General features: G+C 44.6%; 1 protein-coding gene across 3 annotated transcripts in view; it reads right to left on the bottom strand.

Moving 5' to 3' along the window:
* VWA8 (von Willebrand factor A domain containing 8) overlaps positions 1–15,108 on the bottom strand; it is a 94,441-nt gene that overhangs the window by 17,258 nt on the left and 62,075 nt on the right. For all 3 annotated transcript variants that reach the window (XM_079983450.1, XM_079983449.1, XM_079983451.1), the window contains exons 30-39: positions 11,402–11,518; positions 9,712–9,776; positions 9,472–9,597; positions 7,737–7,846; positions 4,831–4,979; positions 3,388–3,589; positions 1,885–1,966; positions 1,513–1,717; positions 500–608; positions 8–164 (exon numbers count right to left, since the gene is read on the bottom strand). In XM_079983450.1, the coding sequence (XP_079839576.1) occupies positions 8–164; positions 500–608; positions 1,513–1,717; positions 1,885–1,966; positions 3,388–3,589; positions 4,831–4,979; positions 7,737–7,846; positions 9,472–9,597; positions 9,712–9,776; positions 11,402–11,518 (1,322 nt within the window). The remainder of the gene's footprint in view (positions 1–7; positions 165–499; positions 609–1,512; positions 1,718–1,884; positions 1,967–3,387; positions 3,590–4,830; positions 4,980–7,736; positions 7,847–9,471; positions 9,598–9,711; positions 9,777–11,401; positions 11,519–15,108) is intronic.

Genomic DNA, 15,108 nt, shown 5'->3' with positions numbered 1-15,108 from the left:
TATTAACCTCTGTTTAAAAGCCTTTTCTCCCATCTCCCTGGCGGCTTTCTTCACCTCTTCAGGCACAGCATCTTTCTCTGCTTGAGACACCTGGTAGACCTTGTGGCCAGCATCCAGTCGGTACGGACCGCCTTTGCCGCCCAGCCCAGCCGTGTCTCTTCCACCTAGAAAAGAAGCAGAAACGGCGCTCTTGATTTTGGATCGAGAAGAATCCAATGGCTTTTCAAACGTCTCATGTTGGTGACACACTTTTTAGACATCATGCATCATTTCGCGACACAGTCATACAGTTTTCCTAGCAAACCGAAGGTTGTGTTGTGTTGTGATACACAGTTTGGAAAGCTCTGCCCTAGAGAATGAGGAGATCAGCACACTGTCATTTCAAGCGAATTGTTTAGAACTGCATGCTACATACGCAACAGAGCTTGGGACACCCTAACCACTTCAGCACGTTTCAGGGATGGCTCCTGAATATCAGGCGCAAACAATGGTTTTGTACCTGTTCCACCAGCCCACATGTTTCCACCAACATGAGGAGTGTTATCTGGATCTATCTTCCCATGCTTAGGAGAGCTGACATCCAAACCGCTTTCTCTCTCGATAGTTATCTGTTGAAGCAAAAACAAAGTTTGCAGGAAAATGATGGTTATAGGATACTCCGCCATACGCTCTTTATCAGATCTAGGCATGGAACCAACTTGACCATATTAGTATTCCTTTACCCAAAGGATGGCTGATGTAATGCATCAAATAAAAGGTTTCCTGGGAAGGAAAGAAGATCAGGGCTACATCTGGGGCACTGAAAGAGTGTGAGCAAATCAAAACATATAAAGCATCACAGAAGGGTACCTGCTCAAATGATCAGGGCTCCTTAGAGAAATCAACAAGGGGGCGGAGAGAACGAAAGGAGTTAATTTGAATTTTGCCAAAATGCTCTTTATGCTCCCTTGCTCCCGAGAAGTTAGGGCACAAAATGCGGAAGTGTATACAGCACCTCGCCCTCCCCGGCCAGAGCCGGGCTCAGTAAAATTACAGTAAAAACATAACAGGGGGGGGGGGGACAATTTAAAATACAGGTTAAAATGCAATTTAAAATGCAGCCTCATTTTAAAAGTAGCCCATAGATCAAAACCATAAGGGGAGGAAAACATAAGGGTCAGACTGAGTCCAAACCAAAGGCCAGGCGGAACAGCTCTGTCTTGCAGACCCTGCAGAAAGATGTCAAGTCCCACAGGGCCCTAGTCTCTTGTGACAGAGTGTTCCACCAAGTCAGGGCCAATACTGAAAAGGCCCTGACCCTAGTTGAGACCAATCTAACCACCTTGCAACTTGGGACCTCCAAAATGTTGTCATTTGTGGACCTTAAGGTCCTCCGCGGGGCATACCAGGAGAGGCGGTCATACCAGGAGAGGGTTTTTAGGACTGAGCACACCCAGGCCCAGGTAGCTCAGCCTAAAAGCACAAAATTTAACCCCTGGAGCCCCCGATGTGGAATGTGCTTCTTCATCTTACCTGCACAGGCCTGCCATTCTCTTCTCCAATCATGGTTCTCCATTCCTGGAGTGATCTCTGAAGACTTTCCAAGCTGGTTTCCCAGAGCCTGACATTGCCACCCATGTCAACAGTGACCACCCCGGCTTCGCCAAGTGCGGCCAACAAGACGTCCGTGTCTGAAATCGCCGAGAGCCACGATGTATAGGGAGTCAGGTTCGTTGGTCTGAAAACCAAGGGAAGCTGGTTTACCGAAAGTGTATTTTAAAACTATGGAGAATTGAAAATGGTGTTGAGCTTTGAACAAAGTTAGGGAAGCCCTACGGATTAAAATATTAGTGCAATGGCTTCTGTTTGTTGTTTGCGGCTGAGGCAGATTTAAATATGAAATACCTGGGAACAGGAATATATTTAAGTTTCTTTGTTGTAAGATCCGTAATTTCCAGGTAACCAGCAGCTTGGGGAGGAGTAACATCTGCAAACAGAAGTATTGGAGGGATATTTTATAGTTAACAGCAAACTCTTTTAATAAATCACATTTCCACATCTCTCGAAAACACTTTATAAAGCTTAATTTCAGAAAAAGAAATGAAAACAAAGACAAATGCTTATGCCGTGAATGTTGAACTATAAACAAACATGAACAAAACCTGATCAGGCACGAATGAGCCCATCTTAATCTATCATCTCGTAACAAACACTAAAATGTAAGTACATTTGAAGAGCATTTCAACACAGAACGCTTTGGAAAAGCTGAATGCCAGAGATACAGACTGAGACAAGGATGCCCCAATGGATTTCTTCTTCCAAATTTTTAGAGACTAGCGGAGTTTAAAAGCTGCAAACACGCTTTTTCAGTTGGTATGATAGTTATCTAGCAGCATTAAAGCAGTTAATGCATGAACATACAAGCAGAAGACTTAACTTGCACTTGAACCATTTAGACCCAGGTGGGTTGAACATAAGTTCTATACTGACCATAGAGGCAGCTCTACCCAATCGCTCAAGGATATGCACAACCCCTATAGACATGTGCTGCAAACAACTGGAAAGAACTGATTAGAGAGTTTGGATTTGATATCCCGCCTTTCACTCCCTTTAAGGAGTCTCAAAGCGGCTAACACTCTCCTTTCCCTTCCTTCCCCACAACAAACCCTCTGTGAGGTGAGTGGGGCTGAGAGACTTCAAAGAAGTGTGTCTGGCCCAAGGTCACCCAGCAGCTGCATGTGGAAGAGCAGAGACGCAAACCCGGTTCACCAGATTACAAGTCTACCACTCTTAACCACTACACCACACTGGCATTAGTAAGCATTAGCAAGCCCTACCACAAAGCACACTGGAAATCTCTCTGGAAGGCTTCTGCCACCACTACAGAATAGTTTCACAAGCATAAGGGCAAAAAACTTGCTTTCAAAGTAAAAGACCTTTTTCCCCCCAACCAGGCCTTTGGCTAATTAAACAATCTATGGCCTTTTAAATGCGTTTGTGGGAGGGGGTCATTTTTTGTTCTTGCTGTTATGTTATGTACTTTGTGTTTTCATTTTTATGTTGTAAACCGCCTGTGATAAAGAGTGGTATCGAAACATAGTTAGTTAGTTAGTTAATTAATTAATTAATTACAAAGTGAGGTTCTTGTTATGCGCCCAGCATCACATTCTGTGCCTTTACACAGAATCATGAAGCAGACAGCCCTGGCTACACTACACAACAGAGTACAAAATTCTACATTTGCCAATTCAGCATTCTGTTGTAGAGCTTGCAGCTTCTCAAAGAATCTCACAGCCCAATTCTATGTCTATTTACTAAAAGTAAATCACAATATTTGCTTCTAAGAACTGCAGCAAGCTAAGTGAAATGTAATTTAGTAATCCCACTCCTATTTGGTATTTGTGCTACCTTTGGGATAAATTTCTTTCAAAGGCACATCTCCAGGAGCCAGAACTCTGACCACCTGATTGGCAGCTGCAAGAGTCACACAATTTGATCGCTTTGCTGCTCCACCTTTGCTGCGCTTTCCATAATACAACGGATCAGAAGCCAAAGGCTGCCTCTGGCCCAGGACAGAGTCCCTCTTCCAGCTGTAAACCTCATTGGGAGACTGAAAGAAAATCACAAGAGAAGCAGGATGATAGGACTGTACTGTACAACAGAGTATACAATCCTGGTCCATAAAATGTGTTAAGGATGAACAATGAGGAAAAGGGAAATATCAGCTTAAACATTCACTTCCTTGAACAGGGACCAATGAAGGCTCAACAGGCTTCTGCAATGAAAAGTTCGCCAACTGAGCCTCCTCCTAGTAATAATAATAATAATAATAATAATAATAATAATAATTTATTATTTGTACCCCGCCCATCTGGCTGGGCTTCCCCAGCCACTCTGGGCGGCTTCCAAAAAAAATATATTAAAATACTCTAATACATCAAACATTAAAAGCTTCCCTGAACAAGGCTGCCTTCAGATGTCTTCTAAAAGTCTGGTAGTTGTTGTTCTCCTTGACATCTGGTGGGAGGGCGTTCCACAGGGAGGGCGCCACATTTTTCATTTAAATATCTGCTTAGTTAACAACAGCATTCCAAACAAGATCTAGGAGGTGTCCCTGTTAACACACCTTGAAAGATGTTTGGTAGGTAGATTTCACCACAACACAGGTCCCTGTATATTACTTTTACTGAAATGTTATATTCAATTTTATCTACAAGGCATTGTCTAATTTCTTAGGTATATTTCAGTTAAATCCCGCTGAATGATCCAATAATTAAGAGGCGGCGGCATCTCCTCTCCAATTCTGGGCCACAGATGATGGTAAAAAAAGGTAAGATAAAGGAGCCCTAGATGGTTAAGTCCAGTCAAAGGCGACTATGGGGTTCCGATGCTCATTTTGCTTTCAGGCCGAGGGAGCCGGCGTTTGTCCACAGACAGCTTTCCGGGTCACGTGGCCAGCATGACTAAACCGCTTCTGGCGCAACAGGACAACGTGACAGAAATCAGAGAGCACGGAAATGCCGTTTGCCTTCCCACTGCAGTGGTACCTATTTATCTACTCGCACTGGCGTGTTTTTGAACTGCTAGGTTGGCAGAAGGTGGGACAGAGCAATGGGAGCTCACTCCGTCACAGGGATTTGAACCGCTGACCTTCCTATCAGCAAGCGTAAGAGGCTCCGTGGTTTTTATGGTGGAACCATAAATGCCTCCATTATATGAAGGACATCAACTGCTACCATGTAGGATCAGAATTTTATCAAGCTTGTCCAGAGCTAATTACGGTATCTACCTAGTGTGGCATCCTTGATGCTGACATTTCATTTATTTAAACTAAGTAAAAACGATGCCTACCATGAGGTGTGGAAATCCAACAACGAGAGAAGCATAATTATGTTCATCGGAGAGCATTCTGTTGGGGGAGCTGATCTTCTGCCCAAGTGCTACACTTAGGTTTTCGGAAGACAACTGGTCACATGAAACTGCCTGTGGCATATGCAGTTCTGAAGTGAGGCAAAAGTGAAGCAAACAAATAATTAATAGTAATAATAATAATAATAATAATAATAATAATAATAATTTATTTCCCTAGCCTCTCTGGGCAGCTTCCAACAAAATATTAAAATACAATAGTGCGTCAAACAATAAAAGCTTTCCTAAACAGGGCTGCCTTCACATGTCTTCTAATAGTCTGGTAGTTATTTTTCTCTTTGACATCTGGTGGGCGGGCGTTCCACAGGGCGGGTGCCACTACCGAGAAGGCCCTCTGCCTGTTTCCCTGTAACTTGGCTTCTTGCAGTGAGGGAACCGCCAGAAGGCCCTCGGAGCTGGACCTCAGTGTCTGGGCGGAACGATGGGGACAGAGATGTGCCTTCAGATATACAGAAACATTTTTATTTAATCCCAAAGAGCAAAAGCTTGTATCCAGCTAAGGGGCCAATCCTATGGCAAGATACGTCAGGGAGAGCAGCTGAGGATGCCGCAGATCTCCAGCTCACCTGGTCTCAGCTGACATTAAGTTGCCAACCCCAACTCAGCCAAAGATATGCCAGTGTAAACTTGCTCTTCCTGGCTCAGTGACGGCTCAGCAAGCTGAACTGAAACTGGCTGAGTCTGGTGCAAGGGGAGATTCGAGGCCAGGGGACTCAGTCCATTCAGCTGGCAAGCCAACACACGCCACTCTTTTAAAGGCTTGTTTTCCCTCTGCCACCCTTGGGCAGAGCAACAGGAGATCCCCCACTGCTGAATGGGGGCTTAGATCTAGTATGATTTTAAAAGGTAAAGGTAAAGGTACCCCTGCCCGTACGGGCCAGTCTTGACAGACTCTGGGGTTGTGCGCCCATCTCACTTAAGAGGCCAGGGGCCAGCGCTGTCCGGAGACACTTCCGGGTCACGTGGCCAGCGTGACATCGCTGCTCTGGCGAGCCAGAGCCGCACACGGAAACGCCGTTTACCTTCCCACTGGTAAGCGGTCCCTATTTATCTACTTGCACCCAGAGGTGCTTTCGAACTGCTAGGTTGGCAGGCGCTGGGACCGAGCAGCGGGAGCGCACCCCGCCGCAGGGATTCGAACCGCCGACCTTTCGATCGGCAAGCCCTAGGCGCTGAGGCTTTAACCCACAGCGCCACTTTACACCAGTTTAATTTACTCCAGCTTGCTTTAAGGCAGCTTCTTTTGCACAAGATTGCTCCCTAACTCATCCTGAGATAAACTCACTGGAAAAAACCAACAGATTTAAATTAGATATTGCCCACTGATAGTTTGTAGGCTGAGCAGGATTCTCATGGTTCAGCAGCTATTCCCTAAGAGGTGATGAGATGCAGTTTTCACCTGGTGATTGGCAGGCAGCATAGAAAAGTACGGGAATCACCTTACACCTCCAGGCATAAGTTTTGTGCTTTTTATTAAGCAGTCACAAACCATATTTAGGCAACTTTCTTGTAGCAGACATGCAGGAAAGTAGTTGACATTGGCCACCACAAGTTCCTACCAAACGTGTCTGAACTGAACACCTACAGCTGCCTATTGCACAGCATTCTGTGGAACCAACAGTGAGCCTAAACAGGACAACAGCTGGGGATTTCTGGTCTCATACCACTGTTGTTGTTTTAAATACGTATATTGGTTAAAATGTAGTGGACTGTTGGCATGAAAGGAAGAGCCACACAATGCCTTGCATATATGGTGGCTCTGCCAGTTTCCATTCACACTACTGGAAACTAGGTGTGGTTCTCACTGAGACAGTAGGAGGCTAGACTAAAATCTTTCTTCCTGACATGCTAGTCCTGACATGGAGAGGTACCGTATTTTTTGCCCTATAGGACACACTTTTTCCCCTCCAAAAATGAAGGGGAAATCAGTGTGCATCCTATGGGGTGAATGCAGGCTTTCGCTGAAGCCTGGAGAGCGAGAGGGGTCGGTGCGCACTGACCCCTCTCGCTCTCCAGGCTTCAGGAAGCTATCCCCAAGCCTGGGGAGCCCACGGGAGTTCCCGCAGGGCTCCCTAGGCTGCAGATAGCAGCCTGCTGCCCGGCGCGCGGGGTGCCCTGAAGAAGAACGCCCCGCGCTTTGGGCAGACATTGGGCAGCCCCACAAGCTCGGGGGACAGCGGGGAGGCGGAGCGCCGCCATCCCGCTGTTCCCCGACCTGGTTTGCATTCCCCGACCTGGTTTTGGGGGGGGGGAAATAAAGCAAAAAAAAATTTCCTTTATTTCCCCCCAAAAAAACTAGGTGCGTCCTATGGGCCGGTGCGTCCTATGGGACGAAAAATATGGTAAGTACGGGCAGTGACCGTTTCGCATGGGGGTTCTATTCTCAGCCCTCGTGTGCATGGGCGGAGCACACCCTCCGCCCGGTTGCGCCCTGCCCCACCCTCTTCCAGGTCCAAAAGGACCCTCATTTTGGCAGTTGTGTGGCTATTGGACACGCCTCAAATGCTCGCCACCTGTACTGAGGCTCCCAGTTAAAACAGAAAGACATAAATGAGTTGCAACTAACTTTTCCTGTTGATTTCAATTAGACTGAATATAAACTTTCTTTGGATGTGAGTCACTACATCTTGTCATCTGAAGTTTTAACTCTCCTACTTTGGCATTTGGAAGGGAAACAATTGTAGAAGAGGCCACAATGTTGTTAGCAGTACTGTAATAAGATGAATGATGACTAGGAATTGTCCCTTTAAAGCTTTTAATTCACATAATACATGTCACCAGGTGGAAACCTGACTCATGCAGTGCCAAATCAATTTTAAATTCCCTACCTGTTTTTATCTCAGATTCGTTCTCCGTTGGCTCTTCATTCAGTGCATGTAACTGGCAAATTCCATTCATTTCAGATTCCATATGCGTAGGCTTAGTTAAAAGATATTTTCTGCAAATCAGGTGGAATTGCCCAGTGGTTATTTAACACAGCCATATTTATCTCTTGTCCATTGCACTGATCAACACCGTCATAATTGTTTGGTTCCTGCGCCCCCAATCTCTCTCTCCCACCCTCAAATTATCCTTAGGACTTATTCTCAGGTTAACAGTGACGTAGCTACCACTTCAAAATGACTCCTTCCTTCCAGTATAATACCAGCAACATCTTTATGCAGGAAATTAAGGGAGACAGGCTGATGACATGACTTCTTCTTCCCACATATGTTGCTGATGTCCATGAGGTGCCATGGCTGTGATGCAGGAAAGGGGCAGTCCCACCTCCCTGGGCACAGTAAGAATGTTCCCCACTCTTAAATTTAGGGTAGGAGATCACAGAGGTAATCTTTTTGTGATGACTACAGATAGTCTTGATCCTTGTAGGCACCATTACAAAGAATATTACATTTGCTTTACCAATCTTAAGATTCATAGGTAAAGGTAAAGGGCCTGACCATTAGGTCCAGTCGTGGCCGACTCTGGGGTTTTTTCTGTTTTGAAGAAAGTTCTGCAAGTAAAGCTTTGAATCAAACTTATATTAGTATCTGCAATAGGTAAAGGTAAAGGTAAAGGTACCCCTGACCATTAGGTCCAGTCGTGACCGACTCTGGGGTTGCGGCACTCATCTCGCTTTACTGGCCAAGGGAGCCGGCGTGCAGCTTCCGGGTCATGTGGCCAGCATGACTAAGCCGCTTCTGGCAAACCAGAGCAGCGCACGGAAACGCCGTTTACCTTCCCGCCAGCGTGGTACCTATTGATCTACTTGCACTTTGACGTGCTTTCGAACTGCTAGGTTGGCAGGAGCAGGGACGGAACAACAGGAGCTCACCTCTGTCGCGGGGATTCGAACCGCCAACCTTCTGATTGGCAAGTCCTAGGCTCTGTGGTTTAACCCACAGCGCCACCCGTGTCCCTCTTAAGATTCATACCCCACGTTAAGTGCTTGAAAACCTCGTGGATTTCAATGGGTTGGAGCAAAGCAAGTTTGTAACTCATTAGCACGAACACTAAGACAAACCATGGCTTAGCAAGAACAAGCAAGTCCCTGGAGTGAAAATCACAGCTGCTTTGCTCCTTCCCTGGACCTGCTGCCGCCATGCAGCCCAGAGCTAGGCCATAGTTTGGTTGAATGTCATGTGTGAAACCAGGTTTGTGATTTGTCTCCCCCAAGCAAACCACAAATGGTAAATCAAGAACAAAGCTTTGTTATATAGTTTATAGGGAGAGAGACAAACCACAATTCCAGGCTGTAAGCCAAGCACTAAGCCAAGCCACGGACAGCAGCAGCATGACCAAGGGAGGAGTCCAGTGGCGGCAAATTTTCACCCCAGATACCCCCAGGATTACCGGCTCTAACTAAGCCAAAGTTTGTCTTAGCGTTACATAAAAACCACACCAGTATTTTTGGCTGGATCATGCCAAAAAACTTGCTAAAGCAGCAGCAGGGGTTACAAAAAATGGAGATTCCCAAGTTATGGAGAAATATTTTCATGCAAATATTTAGGCATGGAGAGGGTATGGATATGTCTACGTTTCTGGGTGGAACAGGCAGGCATATCTGTAGTATGTTTATCTTACTGGTTTGTTTTGCTCTCGACCAGGAGCCAGTGGTCTTCAGCCACCAAAAAGACGGAGGAGAGTTTGATAGGCAGCGTGATGGTGTGAGCATGGCCCTCCAGGACATCTAAAACAGTAAGGTGACTCCTGGAAAATAAAGGGGAAAGAAAGACAAAATTAGGCTGAGGACAAATGCAGGAGAGGGGCCTGGGGTTTTTTTGCCGTGAGGGGAGGGAATAGGAAACAGGAGTTCTTTCTCACCCTTCTTCTTTATAGAACACCAGCCAGTTTTTGTGTGAAAACTCCCTGCACATTTTGTGACTCTTCTAAGAAAAAAACAAATGACAAAATTACCCAATTCAAACTCACAAAATTACCAAATTCATCACAACTTCAGTTGTAAAAGAGTTGTCTGCCTGCTTACAGGAGGAAAACAAACAAACAGCAAATGAATATTTGGCCTCTATCTAGATGAATGAAAAGTGCTTCAGATCAGGCTTTTACTTCCATAGAGACCTTGTTTGGCAAAAAATATAGTACTATATTCCAAAAGCCAGCAGGGTGCACTCTACTGATATATAAATGCTTATAACCACAGATTCTCTGGTTTATTCGACGTAAACTGAATTGAGACTGGAACAAAAGAGATCTATCATGTGAAGCTGTCAGACCATTGGGCCCATCTAGGACAGCAGACTTTACCCTACTCCCGAGATATTTGTAGTTCTTTTGAATTGAGATCCTGGGTACTGAACAAGAGGCCCTTTCACATGCAAATTGCACTGAATCATGACTACCTAGCTCCTCCAAAGCCCATTTCCTATATCTGACTGTAAGGGAAATTTAATTAAAAATACGTGAATACAAATTCCTGAAGAGTTGCTATGTTAGTGCCTGCAAGCAAAAACAGTTGTTCTGTAGTACCATAAAAAAACAAAAAACTAAAACTACAAGAAAGAAGATTCCACCTAAACATTAGGAAGAACTTTCTGACAGTAAGAGCTGTTTGACAGTGGAATTTGCTGCCAAGGAGTGTGGTGGAGTCTCCTTCTTTGGAGGTCTTTAAGCAGAGGCTTGCAGGGACGCAGGTGGCGCTGTGGGTTAAAGCCTCAGCGCCTAGGACTTGCCGATCAAAAGGTCGGCGGTTCGAATCCCTGCGGCGGGGTGCGCTCCCACTGCTCGGTCCCAGCGCCTGCCAACCTAGCAGTTCGAAAGCACCTCCAGGTGCAAGTAGATAAATAGGGACTGCTTACCAGCGGGAAGGTAAACGGCGTTTCCGTGTGCGGCTCTGGCTCGCCAGAGCAGCGATGTCACGCTGGCCACGTGACCCGGAAGTGTCTCCGGACAGCGCTGGCCCCTGGCCTCTTAAGTGAGATGGGCGCACAACCCCAGAGTCTGTCAAGACTGGCCCGTACGGGCAGGGGTACCTTTACCTTTTACCTTTAAGCAGAGGCTTGACAACCATATGTCAGGAGTGCTCTGATGGTGTTTCCTGCTTGGCAGGGGGTTGGACTCCATGGCCCTTGTGGTCTCTTCCAACTCTATGATTCTATGATTCTAAAGAAATGCACCCTGGCATGAGGTTTCAAAGTGAAGAGCTGCCTTTATGTGTTGCTGTTCATAAAGGCTAGACAGAAAAAACTGTGATGACTAGGCTTGGAGGAGACCGAAGCTTCTCATTTCGCACAAAGCATAGTTAGCTACTGGGGTACCTTACCTCAGGGGTAGGCAACCTAAGGCCCGTGGGCTGGATGCGGCCCAATTGCCTTCTCAATCCAGCCAGCAGACGGTCCGGAAATTGACGTGTTTTTACATGAGTAGAATGTGTGCTTTTATTTAAAATGCCTCTGGGTTAATTGCGGGGCATAGGAATTCATTCATTATTTTTTTCCCAAAATATAGTCCGGCCCCCCACATGGTCTGAGGGACGGTGGACTGGCCCCTGCCTTACCTGCTCTTCCTTGTTGCCCCACCAGGATGACCTTTTAGGACCCTCTTTCACATCTGGCGACGGTAAAAGTCGGCGTATGGATCCAGTGTTCATGTCCACTAATAGAATAACATTGCTCTGCAAAAAGAAAATAAAAAATTACATTCTTTTCCAGCATATGCCATTTTCATGGCATCATTGATTCCTTTCACTGAAAAGATTGACACTGAAGACATTTTAGAATTTTGAATAGATTTCTCTTTGTTGGAAACCACTACCTAAGCTTCTTTCTTTCTTTCTTTCTTTCTTTCTTTCTTTCTTTCTTTTGGCTTCAGGATCTGTCCTTCCAGTGAGCACTCAGGGCTGATTTCCTTCAGAATGGAGAGGTTTGATCTTCTTGCAGTCCATGGGACTCTCAAGAGTCTCCTCCAGCACCATAATTCAAAAGCATCAATTCTTCGGCGATCAGCCTTCTTTATGGTCTAGCTCTCACTTCCATACATCACTACTGGGAAAACCACGGCTTTAACTATACGGACCTTTGTCGGCAAGGTGATGTCTCTGCTTTTTAAGATGCTGTCTAGGTTTGTAATTGCTTTTCTCCCAAGAAGCAGGCGTCTTTTAATTTTGTGACTGCTGTCACCATCTGCAGTGATCATGGAGTCCAAGAAAGTAAAATCTCTCGCTGCCTCCATTTCTTCCCCTTCTATTTGCCAGGAGGTGATGGAACCAGTGGCCATGATCTTAGTTTTTTTGATGTTGAGCTTCAGACCGTATTTTACATATTTTACATGTAAGAACCCCTTACATGTAACAAATCTCCACTCATACATTCCGGATCGTAGTTATATTCAGCAAATCAACATCTCTTCTTAAAAAAGAAAGGTTTTAACTCAAACCCAGTAAGATATTGCCAGGCACTTGGCATTACACCCTATGTAACTCCAAGAAAGTGTTTGCAATGCTCACAGCCCCTATATATACAAAAGTACATGAAGGAGAAGATTAAAAAGGCCTTCTTGATGAGTCTCGAATGCGCATTAGCACAATACAACTAAATAAAGGGTTAAGATTTTCCGGCCATTGCAAGGCAGTTATGTTCTTTCACTTAGCGGTGGGCTCAGGAGGTCGGCTGGCACCATAACAAGGCCCCTTTCCCAACCCTTGCAGACGTTAATGGCTCCCATCTGTAACATGGACTGGTGGTGTATTGGTTTGCGTATAAAAATAGAAATTTGCATCACTGGTGAATACTTCCAGTTACAGCTTTGGCAATTCTTCAAGTGGGCTGGGAAGATATGCTGTGCTTGTGCACAGTTTCGGTTCTGTTTATTCTTTACTGGGAGAAAAGAAACCTTTGGGTGACCTCATGTCCCCAGTGCCTTGAATTCCAAATACTCAACAGATGTAACAGCCATTATTTTGAGGCGCCGCTCTTTTATTTTTAGCTACTGCAAAGCTTCCCTTTCCTTGTTGCAGTTTGTTCCTTCGCCAGGGTTTTCCTCCCTTGGAAGAACTTAGTTCAAATAAGGGTGTAATTGCGACTAAGGGAAAGGGAAGCTGATGTTAGAGTTCTTCTAGATGGGAGGAGGGGAGTTTAAAAATGCAGAGCAGGAAGAAAGGATAGAGAAGAAAATATTTGAACAGGACTTATTTCCTTATTGCTTTGCCATTCCTCCTTTCCTGCAGGCAAATATTTCCTCCAAAGCCATTCCCCGTTCCAACTTTTCATGCCCCCCAAGAACAAGAAAGTACTCAATATTTTTGTTTTGTGCATGTGGGTAGCTGTACATTTGCTTGAAAGAGCTTTGGACGCATTCATTAATTTCCTTTTCTCTTCACTTTCTGCTGGAGCTCTTGAGACTGTTTCAGACAGTACAAGCGCATTGCAAGAGCAATAAAAGCAAACAACATTTATTTATTTTTTTGTGCTTAATGATGAGCCCCAGCTTTCATCTGCTTTCTTGTACAAAGTCTGCAAAAGGAAATTAGGATTTAAACTGGACTCTGAATGGTGGTGGTGGTGGCACACCGCTTTTAGCCTGCAGAACAATTATCTGGATTTCTCTGTGCCATTAAGGTCCTGGGACATGAATAAAGGCATTTTCCCCCCAATGCACCAGTTAAATGAAATATCCAGAATGCATTTAACTTGTTAGAACAGACTGTAAAGGATAGGAAGAGCAGCAGGAAGCAAACAGATGATTGGTTCGGGAATTATGCGAGTGCGAAGTTGCCATCAAACGCAGCAGCAACACCTCTCTTTTCATTTTCAGTGTTTAGCAATGCAAAACTGGAGAGACTATGTCACCCTAAATTTTGCTCTGCCTAATAAGTGGAGCGAGAACAGAGAAACTTGCAAATGGTGACACTGTCGCTCCATACTTTTGCATGAATAACCAGAAGGCGTAACCGGCTGTACTTTTTAAAAAATAAGGTATATCGTTGTATCAAATTGTAGATTTCAACGGAAGTCTCATAAAGTTCAACGAAAAAAGCAGAAGACCCAGTGGATCAGTTCATTCTCTAGTCAGTTCATGCATAAGGTCCATACATGTATAAGATCCACTATCCTGTAATATTACATATGAGACTGTTCTACTGATGAAGCCTAGGATGGCAATACAAGGCTAATATTCCAGACAGCCTTGTCTTAGACTCTGTGAAAGGATTCTGTGGAGCTGTATTGTTTTTAACACTTGATTGGGAGTCACCCAGAGTGGCTTGGGAAACTCAGCCACATGGGTGGGGAATGAATGAATGAATGAATGAATGAATAAATAAATAAATAAATAAATAAATAAAAATAATAATTATTATTATTATTTCAATGCATGGCAAAAAGATATTTCTAAATATATTTGGCAAGGGGGGGAAACCTAGAATAAAATATAAAATACTGATAGATGAGTATACTGATAGAGAGGAGGTTTCTCCCTGCCTGATACAGTGGTGCCTTGCAAGACGAAAAGAATCCGTTCCGCGAGTCTCTTCGTCTAGCGGTTTTTTCGTCTTGCGAAGCAAGCCCATTGACGGTTTAGCGGATTAGCGCTATTAGCGGTTTAGCGGCTTTTAGCGGCTTATCGGATAAGCGGCTTAGCGGCTTAGCGGCTTAGAAAAAGGGGGGGGAAAGGGGAAAAAACCCGCAGGAACTCGCAAGACATTTTCGTCTTGCGAAGCAAGCCCATAGGAAATTCGTTTTGCGAAGCACCTCCAAAACGGAAAACTCTTTCGTCTAGCGAGTTTTCCGTCTTGCGAGGCATTCGTCTTGCGGGGCACCACTGTATGAGATTATACTATGAAGCATCTTGTCTTTGTTGGTTGAAGGAATGGATGACATTGGAGAATTCACATATTTTAGACTTAGAATGTCATGAGAATATTTTCAGTTGGCAGGCTTATTTATGGTATGAAAAGGTGAAAGTACATAAAGGATTTACAAATTCTATAACTGGGGAAAATTTGTATAGAGAATGGAATAAATACAAAAATCTATTAGAGGCAAAAACAGCACTTGGGCTGTCACCATTGGAAGCCATAGTGGTAAAGAAAAAGAATATTATGGAAGTCTGGACAACTTATAGAAATTTATTTTAAAAATAGTGAGGAGAGTATCAATTAGAATAATTTAAGGAATTATCAGGAAAATTAACAGCATGGATACAATATCCTCATTTGAATGAAGTACTTAAGAAAGGGACTGGGGGAAAAACATCACAACTGGAGAG

The sequence above is a fragment of the Podarcis cretensis genome (genome assembly GCF_951804945.1).
Source record: "Podarcis cretensis genome assembly, chromosome: 7".
Taxonomy (NCBI): Eukaryota; Metazoa; Chordata; class Lepidosauria; order Squamata; family Lacertidae; genus Podarcis; species Podarcis cretensis.
The sequence above is the reverse complement of the archived record's forward strand: the minus strand, read 5'-3'. Positions and strand labels throughout refer to the sequence as shown.